The sequence below is a fragment of the Cupressus sempervirens genome, chromosome 3 (genome assembly GCF_028749045.1).
Source record: "Cupressus sempervirens isolate cs-2001-9-10 chromosome 3, ASM2874904v1, whole genome shotgun sequence".
Classification (NCBI taxonomy): Eukaryota; Viridiplantae; Streptophyta; class Pinopsida; order Cupressales; family Cupressaceae; genus Cupressus; species Cupressus sempervirens.
In genome coordinates this window covers 459,279,767-459,294,533 of record NC_143120.1, presented here as the reverse complement: position 1 = coordinate 459,294,533, position 14,767 = coordinate 459,279,767, and the positions used below count along the sequence as shown (strand labels likewise).

Genomic DNA, 14,767 nt, shown 5'->3' with positions numbered 1-14,767 from the left:
TCATCACAAGTAGATTGATCTCTATCGCAGCAACTAAAATCAACAGAAGCCACTAGTTTCAATCAACTGGAAGCATAACAGGTGACATGCTCGAAGTGCCTAGCGCATAATTAAGACGTAAAAGATATTTAATGTGTCTAGAGGGGGAAGTATAAAGGATACTTTCCCTTAGTAATTTATGTCCATCTGTTGTGTGCGGTAGATACTCTTTTTTTAAATAACATACTTCTGTGTAGAATGTTTGAATCCAAATTGGCTTTACTATCTCTTTAGACTTCGTCCATTCATTCACAATGGTGTTTCTATATATTTTATCTACGAACAGTCCTCAAATTCATCCACAAATTTAAATATAAACCCTAACAACTGACAATTAATTATATTATGGTTTTGATTCTTTATTTGCTTCTAATTTCGCCTTTTGGTCCCAATGAGGATAAATGTCATCCACTCAAGAGCCTACTTCACAGACTTAAGACATGTCTTCATTTGGAACGTAATTGTCACAGCCACTACCAAAGCAAAGAAAACAACTGCCTTATGAAGCTATAAAACAATGAACTTGATCACTCGATCTAAATTTAAACCACATAGAAAATGTATAAATTATATTCATTTAAGACAACTAAATAAATGACTCACATTTTTAATAAAACCTGTTTGATAACCATTAGAGAGACTCACCTTGTCATCAATATCTGTAAAATTCCGTACATACTTCACCTCGTATCCCAAATGCCTAAGATATCTGCCAGATGTTTAAAACCATGTCAGAACATACTTTGCAGATGTGAAACAAAATTTCAAGGTTACTTCCCACAAGCCATTTAGTTAAAGGAGTCAAATTGACTGCATTCAAGCTTTCTTCTGTCAACAATTGGTTATAACTTGTCTCCAGTACTTGTAATCCTATTTAAGAAAATGTTTGTTTCTTCTTTTATTAATGTATATTGCAGTTATCTTTATGTGCAAGTCTGTAATAACGGAGCCCAGGCTATTGAAATTAGCATTACGTATAATATCAACATATGGTTTGGAATATATTGTGCCATAAAAATTGCTATCATCAACAAGTGCTTACATCAGCAAGGTTAGTAATAAGTATTTATTAATACTCACAACAGTCAATACAGTTTGATATAGAAAGTTTAGAAGGGATTAGTTTTGAACATAGCATCAAGGATTAACTAGGTTCAGTTTAACAAAAAATTACGAAAAAGCAAATCTCTAAAAGAGATTAGTTTTCAGCTTTGCATCAAGAATCATATAATTCATTGGTCAAGGTTTGCTATCTACCAATATGGTAATTTGTTTTTTCCCAGTTTCATCACAGAAAGGCCTGTCCATGTAATATATATAAAATATTAAAAACACATAAAAATACCCTCTTTTTTGTAAGTACAGAATTTAAAGAAGAGCTGATAGAGATCGGAGGGCTGATGTAGATTACCTTTTGAGTTTCACAAGCCCATAATTACTATTACCAATATGTATTAGCAAGGCATATGGTAGCATTGTCTCCATGACCAAAAAAATTAGGGGCACAATAGCAACTAAAGAAAACAACCCCTTAGATACATTTTCCAAATAAGATCAAAAAAGCCATAGTAAATGGCAGAACAAGATTGTTAGAGAAAAAGGTTAATTTTATTTCATTTATTAAATTACCTTTTCTCCCTTCTTAAAATTTCACTTTATGCACCTTGCATTTTCATTTAATAATTAATTAGTAATTATTAAATGTCATTTACCTCTTAGGGTTTCCTTTTTAGCGTTTTGATCTCCTTCATAAGGATTGATCGGTTGTAATTTCATTCATTCTATTTTTGCACAAGCAAATACAATTTTCTTGTTTGTTGAGAAAACTCTTCTCTCTCTCTGCTTTTCTTTCTTCCTTGTAATAGGTTATTTGCATGCAAGATACCCAAGGTCGGTGGATTTGTTCATCATCAAATCTTACATGGTATCAAAGCCTTGCCTGCAGCTACTTGTTCTTGTTTGAAGAAAAAGAAGAATGAGGGTTTGATAGAAGAAATCTGGGATTTTTCAATTTTTTGTGTGAACATAAGAGGATCTCTGATTTTTGGATCACTTTGAGCAAAAACGGACCTCACCATTGTGCTCAGAACGTCCAAAAACCCTAAATCCATATAAGGCACTTCGATTTTAAAGGCAACGAAATTTTTGGCCCTCGTTTTTGGCATACCAAACCGTAGGGCCTTTGGCACGCACTACGAGGCGGAAAAAATTTTAAAATCCCAAAAATAAAAAATAAAAAGTTTTTAAAGCGAGCTTTTTTAAAAAAAACAAATATCTTAAATTTTCAAACTTTATAAAAACCTTTTTTTTTTTTAAAGTTTGTTTTAATGGGAAAAGAACGATGCACATGCCGATGTCATCATGTCAACAAAGTACTAACATTGCTGACAACAAGTACTGACGCAAGCTTGCAAAGCGCAATGCCGATATCATCTTTTTACAAGCTAAAATTTGACAGCCATTTAACTGTCAAACATTTCGTTTTCTTTGTCTTCTGGAGACCTTGTTGGCTTTTTGGTGATATCTTGAGCATACAGAGGTGTTTTTTGAATCCGAAAGAAGCATCAAAAAACTAGTTCAGAGACAGAGACGATGGAGCACGTGTTTTTGGATTTTTTTCCATTTTTGCACCTATTTTTTGTGCTTGAAGTCCGTTGATGACTTTTATCTTCCGGGGGGGCATAACTTCTTCATTATAGGTCTGTTTTTTAATACAAAAAAAGCGCCAAAAAGCTCTTCTCAAGCCCTTTTCAAATTCTCTGCTATTTTTCATCAGTATTCTTCAAAGGTACATGTGATTCTAAACTGAAGCTTTCTTGCTCTTCTCTCATTTACACATTCCTACTAATAGCTGGGGTTTGATTTTTTGGTGGTGTTTTGTCATATTGTTTATGTTATTTACTTATATAAACCAAAACTTCATCCAAAAATAATTCAACACCTAAAACAATGGTCGAGACCTCTTCTTCTCTAGAACTTCTGAACCCTCATAACTATCACACATGGAAGACCTTGATGACACGACTTCTCCAGTCAAAAGGGATATAAACCAGAACTTCATTCAAAAATAATTCAACACTTAAAACAATGGTTGAGACCTCTTCTTGTCTAGAACTTCTGACCCGTCATAACTATCACACACGGAAGACCTTGATGACACGACTTCTTCGGTCAAAAGGGTTGTGGTCTTGTTTAGATGCAATGCAGCTAGTTTTAGAGAGGCCAAGATGGATGAGGCAGTAGGATTGGTTGCAAGTATCCGACAATCTACAATTTCATCTTGATGGGTGCAATACCTCTCTAGCTATGTGGACCAAGCTTAAAGGCTTGTTTGGTACAGTGAATGAGTTTAGGGCACTTCATATTGAAGCAGAGCTTACCTCTCTTATACCAGATTCTTTTCCTTCCATTGAGGACTTCTTGATGAAGTTCAAACAACAGAGATCTTTATTGCAGGGTTGTGGTAAAACCAAGACTGACACTGAGTGCATCTATTTGATTCTTTCTAAACTTCGTGGAAACTTTCAGATTTTTGCTTCTAACTTCTATTCCACCAAAGATGCTTTGGGTAATAGATTTACCATGCCATCCTTTGAGGTTTTTTGGGTTCGTTTGACTCGAGAGCAAGCTAAGCTCTCTCAGTTGGATTCTCTCACAAGCTCACAAACTTATGCATTGGTAGCTCGGCCATCTTCAGGGACGAAGGAGAAGACACAAAAATCTCATTCTACAGAGTCTCAAAATGATTATAGCACTGACAGTTCATCAAGGCCACCTCCTCCTAAGGGGGGTAAACCAAAGCCAAAAAGACCGAAGTGTGCTTATTGTAATAAGCCTAATCATGATGAGTCACATTGCTATGAGAAGAAGTTAGACGGCTATGCCAAACAAGTTTCACATTTGATAGCTCTCCTTCAAAAGAGCAACATTGATATTCCTTCCACTTCTCCCAGATCTTCTTCATCATCATCATTTCAGTCAGATGGTAAAGATATAGGAAAGGGTCATGCGCTACATGCAACTACCACTCCACCCTCTTCTAGATAGTTATTGGATTCAGATGCTTCACACCATATGGCATCTTCTCAAGATTTGTTCTCTTCTTATGAGGTTTCTCCTACTCCACACATTTTGATGGGGAACAACACTATTATGACTGTATGTGGGAAAGATTCTATTGACATTGATGATGGTACATTTCATGATGTACTTTGTGTTCCATCTTTGTCCTCTAACCTTCTCTCTATTTATTAGATTACACATAGTGGGGCAAGGAAGATAGTTGAGTTTGCACAAGATTCAGTGCACATTAGAGATAGTGAAATAGGCAATATTATTGCTACAGGGACTGTTGATCATGGTTCCCGCCTATATTCCTTCTCACATTTTGGTCCATCATCTCCACTATCATAGACTCACTCCCCTTTTTCATGCAAGATGCTCCTGGGGACAAGGATATATCTGATACCCCTTGATGTAGATACGCTCTGATACCACTTGATAGAGGACGATTCTAATACCACTGATGAAGGGCCACACCACCCTTACCAACTCACACCCAAGAATGCAACAATATAAAGACCAAGAAAATAAAATGCTTCCCAAAGAACTCTTTTATTATACTTGAAAATCCAATATCAATTACAATAACATTTTTGCAAGATCTCTCAAGATCCAATCCAAACCCAAGCTAGTCCAGATCCACACTCTGGTAGAAATCTCTGAGATCTCAACTTGTGCTCGCAAGCCACCAAACAACCTCCTCGTTTCTAAACTGCAGCCACTAGCTCTTCTCCAACCTTATGCAAGATCCAAGTGTAAACTGCCTCACATTCGGCGCTCTGTCTACACACTCACAAGTCTATCACAATCCTGCTGTAAACTGCCTCACATTCGGCGCTCTGTCTACAGTCTCAGGAAAACTCACTCTTCACTTCCTCCTTCTCTTTCACACCTTGAAGCCTTCCAAGCTTCCCAAGCTTCACCTTCCACAACTTTCACCTTTCCAAGCTTTTCCTTCCTAAGCTTCCACTTCTCGAGCTTCCACTTCTCAAGCTACTCCTTGAGCTTCTACTCCTCGAGCTTCTCCTTGAGCTTCCACTTGAGCTTCTACTCCTCAAGCTTCCCCTTGAGCTTGATTTAGAAATGCTCATATGCCTTGCTTAAATAGGCACTTCTAACCCAAGACATTACAAACACAACCAATGTGGGATACAACTATCTTTAAATAAATATTAAATTCCCACCCAAATACAACTAAGCACCCAACAAATATTAAATACATGATTTATCCAAAACCTTCTAGAATTTCCACCTACACACCTCGATTAATGGAATGACAACTATTTTTCTTATTTTTCTATTTTATGCCACCTATGCACCTCGAAAATAGAAATTCCTCTTTTTTTTCTTTTTCTCCTTTTTATTTTTTTATTATTTCTCCTCTAATTTTCGTCACTTTCTCTCTCCTCCAATTTTTCTTTTTTTTTTTTTTTCCAATAATTTTCCAATGCAAGATGCTCCTGCATCAGACTCCTCCGGTAGATAGAAAAGTGTGTCCCACACTTGGACGCCAAAAAGAAAATCTACAACCATCTTCATCTTCACCAAAGGTTTCCACCTCAATAGGGACAACAAAACCACCATGCAAATCTTCCACACCAACATCTCAACCATCCAATCAACAAGCTCATGCACAAGAACAAACTGAACATAATGCTTCATTAGCAAACTCCCATTCACATCAACAACTAGTGAATCCACACCAGCAGCAACAAACCCCGCATCAGCAACAACAAACTTCATATCAACACCAACATGTAGATCTCCATCAATACATGCCAAACTCTCAACACCAACAACCTCATTGCTCACAACAAGATGCTCTGCAATACATAACTCACCCCCAACAACTGGATCATCCACCTCCAAGTGCTCCATAATCTCCATGTTAGATTCAACCAATTGATCATGAAAACCAACCTCCATCCCAACATTAGCAAGGTTAGGAATATCCTCAGCAACAACCTCTATTTGCTCTACAGGTTCTGCATCAGGCTCCACAAACTGATCAGCAAAACCATCCTCTTCCACCTTGACCTTCTTAGCTTTAGCATCCAACCGAGCAAACATCTTAGAAAAATTCCTCTCCACTATATCATGGATTTTCGCAATCATCTTAGGGTCCAATCCTCTTGGAGCCATCTTCCAAGATCTTCGTAAACCCTCTGCAACAAATCCTTCCCACGCTCCTTGTGACAACCAAATTGTTTGCAAGTCAGCTCGCAACCTGCCACCTCGCACGAACAATCAGGAACCACATCACAAGTCTAGGACAACGGATTTGCAATCCACAAGCTTTGATAAACTTTGCCCAACCAAGGTCCTGGTACAAACTGCCTCACTCCTCGGCGATCTGCTTGTACACTCAAGATCTCCTGCTCTGATACCACTAATGTAAAATATCAGTGGTATCAGAGCGGGAGATCTTGAGTGTACAAGCAGATCGCCGAAGTGTGAGGCAGTTTGTACCAGGACCTTGGTTGGGCAAAGTTTATCAGAGCTGGTGGACTGCAAATTTGTTGTCCTAGACTTGTGATGTGGTTCCTGATTGTTCGTGCGAGGTGGCAGGTTGCAATCTGACTTGCAAACAATTTGGTTGTCACAAGAAGCGTGGGAAGGATTTGTTGCAGAGGGTTTATGAAGATCTTGGAAGATGGCTCCAAGAGGATTGGACCCTAAGATGATTGCCAAAATCCATGATATAGTGGAGAGGAATTTTTCTAAGATGATTTCTCGGTTGGATGATAGATTGGCAGATCAAGTTAAGGAGGTTCGTGAGAGAAGATGGCATCACAAGGTTGAGGTGGAAGAGGTTGGTTTTGCTGATCAGTCTGTGGAGTCTGATGCAGAACCTGTAGAGCAAATAGAGGTTGTTGCTGAGGATATTCCTAACCTTGCTAATGTTGGGATGGAGGTTGGTTTTCATGATCAATTGGTTGAATCTAACATGGAGATTATGGAGCACTTGGAGGTGGATGATCCAGTTGTTGGGGGTGAGTTATGTATTGCAGAGCATCTTGTTGTGAGCAATGAGGTTGTTGGTTTTGAGAGTTTGGCATGTATTGATGGAGATCTACATGTTGGTGCTGATATGAAGTTTTCAAAAAAAAATACTTCTAAACAAGATGCTGGTAAGGTGCTCTTTCCAAACAAAGAAACTTTTAAAACTATATTAAATGGTGGTGTGGCCCTTATTTTAATAGAAGTATACTTTTTTGAATTTAATATTTGTTATGAATTAGAAAATCAAGCTCAAGTGAAAGCTCAAGGAGAAGCTCAAGGAGTAGCTTGAGAAGTGGAAGCTTGGATAGGTGAAAGCTTTGGAAGGAAAGCTTGGAAGGTGTGAAAGACAAGGAGGAAGTGAAGAGTGAGTTTTCCTGAGTCTATGAACAAAGCGCCGAATGTGAGGCAGTTTACAGCAGGATTGTGATGGACTTGTGAGTGTGTAGACAGAGCGCCGAATGTGAAGCAATTTACGCTTGGATCTTGGATTAAGTTTGTGAGAAGAGCTAGTGATTGCAGTTTAGAAACAAGGAGGTTGCTTGGTGGCTTGCGAGCACAAGTTGAGATCTCAGAAGTTTCTACCAGAGTGTGGATCTGGACTAGCTTGGGTTTGGATTGGATCTTGAGAGATCTTGTTGCATTCTTTGTTGTGAGTTGTTAGAGTGGTGTGGCCCTCTATCAAGTGGTATCAGAGCGGACCTACATCAGTGGTATCAGAGCGTACCTACATTAGTGGTATCAGAGCAGGAGTTCCTGAGTGTACAAGCAGATCGCCAAAGTGTGAGGCAGTTTGTACCAGGACCTTGGTTGGGCAAAGTTTATCAGAGCTTGTGGATTGCAAATCCGTTGTCCTAGACTTGTGATGTGGTTCCTGATTGTTCGTGCAAGGTGGCAGGTTGCGATTTGACTTGCAAACAATTCAAGGTTGTCACAAGGAGCGTAGGAAGGATTTGTTGCAGAGGGTTTACGAAGATCTTGGGAGATGGCTCCAAGAGGATTGGACCCTAAGATGATTGCAAAAATCCATGATATAGTGGAGAGGAATTTTTCTAAGATGTTTGCTCGGTTGGATGCTAAAGCTAAGAAGGTCAAAGTGAAAGAGGATGGTTTTGCTGATCAGTTTGTGGAGCCTGATACAGAACCTGTAGAGCAACTAGAGGTTGTTGCTAAAGATATTCCTAATGTTGTTGGGACAGATGTTGGTTTCCATGATCACTTGGTTGAGTCTGACATGGAGATTGTGGAACACTTGGTCGTGGATGATCCGATTTTTGGAGGGTTTGTTGCTATGGGTGTGAATTCACTAGTTGCTGATGTGAATGAGGGTTTGTTGATGAAGAATTATGTTCAGTTTGTTTCTGGGAGTGAGCACGCTGATTGGATGGTTGAGATTCTGGTGTTTGATAGAGTGATGCAGATGTGGAAGATTTGTATGGTGGTTTTCTTGTCTCTGTTGAGGTGGAAACCTTTGGTGAAGATGAAGATGGTGGTAGATATTTCTTTTGGCATCAAAGTGTGGGACACACTTTTCTATTTACCGGAGAAGTCTGATGCAGGAGCATCTTGCATGGAAAAAAAAAATTGAAAAAAAAAAAATTGAAAAAAAAAAATTGGAAAAAAAAAAAAAAAAAAAAAATTTGTGGAGGAGAGAGGAAGTGACGAAAATTAGAGGAGAAATAATAAAAAAATAAAAAAAGGAGAAAAAGGAGAAAAGAAAGAAAAAGAGGATTTCTATTTTCGAGGTGCATAGGTGGCATAATAGGAAAAAATAAATAAATAAATAGTTGTCATTCCATTTATCGAGGTGTGTGGGAAGAATTCTAGAAAGTTATGAATATTGTAGAAAGTTTTGGAAGTTGTAGAAGGTTGTGGAAGTTGTAGAAGGTTGTGGAGGAACTCTAGAAGGTTGTGGATAAGTCATGCATGGGGTGGTAAGTGTCTATTTAAGCAAGGCATATGAGCATTTCTAAATCAAGCTCAAGGAGAAGCTTGAAGAGTAGAAGCTCGAGAAGAAGGTGAAAGCTCAAGGAGAAGCTCAAGGAGTATCAGAATCCATCCAATCACAAAAGTCATCTTCTTCTTTCTCTTCTCCATAATCAAGTCTTCAGAAGACAAATCTCGTCCAAAACAAGAACCTCGTGCAAACTGTCTCACAGTCGGTGCTCTGTCTACACAATCAAGAACTTCTTCACAAACTTCACCCAACTCAAGGTCCTGGTGCAAACTGCCTCACGTTCGGCGATCTGTCCGCACACTCAGGAACTCCCGCTCTGATACCACTGACGAAGGTACGCTCTGATACCACTGATGAAGGGCCAAACCACCCGTACCAACTCACAACCGAAAATGCAACAATATGGAGATAGAGAGATGTCAAAATTGCTTCATAAAGCATCCATTAATACTTGAAATTCATTTGAAGAGATTACATTTGAAGAGCTTACAATTCCAGAACTTCTATTTCTCCAACTTCCATTAGAAGAGCTTCCATTTCTCGAACTTGATTACAAATGATAATAGGCCTTTCTTAAATAGGCACTTATCACCCAAGGCATGATTTATCCACAACATTCTAGAATCTCCACAACTTTCTACAATATCTACAACTTTCTAGAATTTCCACCTAAATACAACTAAGCACCACTATGTGGCCCAATTAGAAAATTACATTTCTTTTGTGGATCACAACAAATATTAAATGCATGATGCCACCTACACACCTCAATTAATGGAATAACAACTATTTTTATTATTTTTCTATGCATGATGCCACCTACACACCTCAATTAATGGAATAACAACTATTTTTATTATTTTTCTATGCATGATGCCACCTACACACCTCAATTAATGGAATAACAACTATTTTTATTATTTTTCTATTTACGCCACCTATGCATCTTGAAAATAGAAATTCCTCTTTTCTCCTTTTTCTCTTATTTTATTTTTAAATTATTTTTCCTTCTATTTTCGTCACTTTCTCTCTCCTCCACAATTTTTTTTTTTTTTTTTTTTTCTTTTTTTTCTAATAATTTAATTTTCCCATGCAAGATGCTCCTGCATCAGACTCCCTTGGTAGATAGAAAAGTGTGTCCCACACTTTGATGTCAAAAGAAAGATATAGAACCATTTTTATCTTCACCACAAGCTTCCACCTCAATAGGGACAAGAAAACCAACATGCAAATCTTCCACATTTTTTTTTTTTTGTTGATGCATGATGCTCCTGCATCCGACTCCCATGGTAGGAAAAATTTTGTGAATATGGATTCACAAAATGAAGTAGCCACTGTTGACATTTTTTTTCCTCTTCCTCCAACACATGGCTGGAACAAGCATCCGGTGCCGATATATTTCCTTCTTTCTTCTTTTCCAACACCTGGCTGGAACAAGTGTTTGCTGAAATTTTTCCTTTGCAATGAACTCTATCCAAGTATAAATTTCATCCTCATTCAATCTTGTTGAATTAATCACACTTGTAATAAACCCAGCAACACCATACCAATCTTCCTTTGCATACCACACCCGACTAACAAGATCCTCATGCAAACCATCATCAATATCTTTCAACCTCATCTGAAATTCAGCATCATATAATTCATAGAAATTTACCTCTTTGACATCTTTATCTTTGCTTGCCTCTTTCGTGTCATCAACAATACATGTAACTACTCCACTTGCTTGATCTTCAACGAAGGCACTATACTTCTCCTCCACTGTTGCAATCTTCGAATCATCTTGATCTATTTCAGGTTTGTAAATCTTGTCATCTTCATGCTCTTCCTCTTCTCTTTCATCTTCTTTAGGTGTGAAAATAATTTCCTCTTCATCCGCTTGCTCTTCCATTGGATCATCTTTCTTTTCCACATCCAAGGAATTATCAACATCTCTTTTCTGGTGACATGCTCTTTGTTTCCGCAACTCAGCTTCTAATTCATTCACTTGCTTCTGCAAATCAACTAGCAATGATTGTTGATTTCTTGCTCTAAATTTCTCAAGTCGAGGAATCCTCAGAATCCATCCAATCACAAAAGTCATCTTCTTCTTTCTCTTCTCCATAATCAAGTCTTCAGAAGACAGATCTCATGCAACACAAGAACCTTGTGCAAACTGCCTCACAGTCGGCAATCTATCTACACAATCAAGAACTTCTTGACAAACTTCAACCAACTCAAGGTCCTGGTGCAAACTGCCTCACGTTCGGCGATCTGTCCGCACTCTCAGGAACTCCTGCTCTGATACCACTGATGAAGATACACACTAATACCACTGACGAAGGTACGCTTTGATACCACTGACAAAGGGCCACACCACCCTTACTAACTCATGACAAAGAATGCAACAAGATCTCTCAAGATCCAATCCAAGCCTAAACTAGTCCAGATCCACACTCTGGTAGAAAACTCTGAGATCTCAACTTGTGCTCGCAAGCCACTAAGCAATCTCCTCGTTTCTAAACCGCAGTCACTAGTTCTTCTCCAACTTATCCAAGCTTCATTCCATTAATGGTCAAGAGAGATGACAAAATACTTCATAAAACTTTCATTAATACTTGAAATTCATTAGAATATTCTCCAAATGGAAAAACTCCAAATTCTTACAATATAAGAGAGATTGCTCGCTACGAGCTTCTACAAGAAATTACATCCGAAGAGCTTCTACTTGAAGAGCTTATCTTGAAGAGCTTCTATTTCTCCAACTTCCATTAGAAGAGCTTCCATTTTTTGAACTTGATTACAAACGATTATAAGTCTTGCTTAAATAGGCACTTCTAACCCAAGACATTACAAACACAAGCAATGTGGGATAAAGGTAAATACAACTACCTTTAAATAAATATTAAATTCCCACCCAAATACAACTAAGCACCCAACAAATATTAAATGCATGATTTAAGGAACTTGCCACCTACACACCTCGATTAATGGAATGACAACTATTTTTATTATTTTCTATTTATGCCACCCATGCACCTTGAAAATAGAGATTCCTCTTTTCCCCACTTTTCCTATTTTCTATTTTTAATTATTTTCCTTCCATATTCGTCACTTTCTCTCTCCTCCACAATTTTTTTTTTTTTTTTTTTTTTTTTTTTTTTACATTAATACTATATCAGAGCGTACCTTCATCAGTGGTATCAGAGCAGGAGATCCTGAGTGTACAAACAGATCGCCAAAGTGTGAGGCAGTTTGTACCAGGACCTTGGTTGGGCAAAGTTTATCAGAGCTGGTGGATTGCAAATCTGTTGTCCTATACTTGTGATGTGGTTCCTGATTGTTCGTGCGAGGTGGCAGGTTGCGATCTGACTTGCAAACAATTTGGTTATCACAAGGACCGTGGGAAGGATTTGTTGCAGAGGGTTTACGAAGATCTTGGGAGATGGCTCCAAGAGGATTGGACCCTAAGATGATTGCGAAAATCCATGATATAGTGGAGAGGAATTTTTCTAAGATGTTTGCTCGGTTGGATGCTAAAGCTAAGAAGGTCAAGGTGTAAGAGGATGGTTTTGCTGATCAATTTGTGGAGCTTGATACAGAACCTGTAGAGCCACTAGAGGTTGTTGCTAAAGATATTCCTAATGTTGTTGATGTTGGGACAGATGTTGGTTTTCATAATCAATTGGTTGAGGAGATTGTTGAGCACTCGGTTGTGGATGATCTAGTTGATGTTGGTGGTGACTTGTATGTTGCAGAGCACTTGGTCGTGGATGATCCAGTTGTTGTTGGAGGTAAGTTATGTATTGCAGAGCATCTTATTGTGAACAATGAGGTTGCTGGTGTTGAGAGTTTGGAATGTGTTGATGGAGATCTACATGATGATGCTAATGCAGAGCTTGTTATTGCTGGTATGGATTCACTAGTTGTTGATGTGAATGGGAGTTTGGTAATGAAGCATTATGTTCAGTTTGTTTTTGAGGGTGAGCATGCTGATTGGATGGTTGAGATTCGGGCGTTTGATAGAGTGATGCAGATGTGGAAGATTTGTATGGTGGTTTTCTTGTCTCTGTTGAGGTGGAAACCTTTGGTGAAGATGAAGATGGTGGTAGATATTTCTTTTGGCATCAAAGTGTGGGACACACTTTTTTATTTACCGGGGGAGTCTGATGCAGGAGCATCTTGCATGAAAAAAAAAATTGAAAAAAAAAAAAAAAAATTGTGGAGGAGAGAGAAAGTGACGAAAATTAGAGGAGAAATAATAAAAAATAAAAAGGAGAAAAGAAAGGAAAAGAGAATTTTTATTTTCGAGGTGCATAGGTGGCATAAATAGAAAAAAAAAAAAAAATAGTTGTCATTACATTAATCGAGGTGTGTAGGTGGCATCTTAGAAGCTTGTGGAAAATTTCTTAAATCTTGCATTTAATATTTGTTGTGATCCATAAAGGAAATGTAATTTTCTAATTGGGCCACATGGTGGTGCTTAGTTGTAATTCTAGAAGGTTATGGAAGTTGTAGAAGGTTGTGGAAGAATTCTAGAAGGTTGTGGATAAGTCATGCATGGGGTGGTAAGTGCCTATTTAAGCAAGGCATATGAGCATTTCTAAATCAAGCTCAAGGAGTAGCTTGAGGAGTGGAAGCTCGAGGAGTAGAAACTTGAGAAGCAGAAGTTGTGGAAGGAGAAGCTCAAGGAGAAGCTTGATATCATCTTGTGGGTGTTGTAAGGATCTTCAAGTATAATAAAATTTCTTGTGAAGCATTTTTTTGGTCTCCATATTGTTGCTTTCTTGATTGTGAGTAAGGGTGGTGTGGCCCTCTATCAAGTGGTATCAGAGTGTACCTTCATCAGATACGCTCAAGGAGCATCTTATACCACTAATGACGGTATGGTACCTTCATCAGATACACTCAAGGATGCATATCACTGATTCATATTTTTTTTTTTTTAATCTTGATAGAGGTCCGCTCTGATACCACTGATGAAGGTATGCTCTGATACAAATGATAGATTTTCACCATTTAAGAAATATCTACCACCATCTTCATCTTCACCAAAGGCTTCCACCTCAATAGGGACAACAAAACCACCATGCGAATCTTCCACATCTGCATTACTCTATCAAACACTCGAATCTCAACCATCCAATCAGCATGCTCACCCTCAGAAACAAACTAAACATAATGCTTCATTACCAAACTTCCATTCACATCAACAACTAGTGAATCCATACCAACAATAACAAGCTCTACATCAGCATCAACATGTAGATCTCCATCAACACATTCCACACTCACAACATCAGCAACCTCATTGCTCACAACAAGATGCTCTGCAACATACAAGTCACCACCAACAACAACTGGTTCATCCACAACCGAGTGCTCCACAATCTCCATGTCAGACTCAACCAACTGATCATGAATACATGAAAGAATCAAGAGCACCTTACCAGCATCTTTTTGAAAACTTATAATATATCTTGGTTGTCAGTGGTATCAGGAGCATCTTGCATGGGAAAAAAAAAAAAAAAAAAAATCAGAAGCATAGGTTGTATCAGAGCATTTAATATATTATAAAATTATTTTTTTATATGAAGTTTTGAAAATGATGAAGAATCAGGATTAATGTTGCATGATCAGTATATGATGAATCTCCATGTCAGACTCAACCAACTGATCATGAATACTTCTATTTTTCGGACCTGGGGAGTCTGATGCAGGAGCATCTTG

The 14,767-nt window shown here is 38.2% G+C and overlaps 1 protein-coding gene across 2 annotated transcripts in view; it reads right to left on the bottom strand.

The window, feature by feature from the left end:
- LOC149567082 (cysteine--tRNA ligase, chloroplastic/mitochondrial-like) overlaps positions 1-14,767 on the bottom strand; it is an 88,303-nt gene that overhangs the window by 49,671 nt on the left and 23,865 nt on the right. For both annotated transcript variants that reach the window (XM_089820303.1, XM_089820302.1), the window contains one exon: positions 685-748. In XM_089820303.1, coding sequence (XP_089676429.1) covers positions 685-748 — 64 coding nt within the window. The remainder of the gene's footprint in view (positions 1-684; positions 749-14,767) is intronic.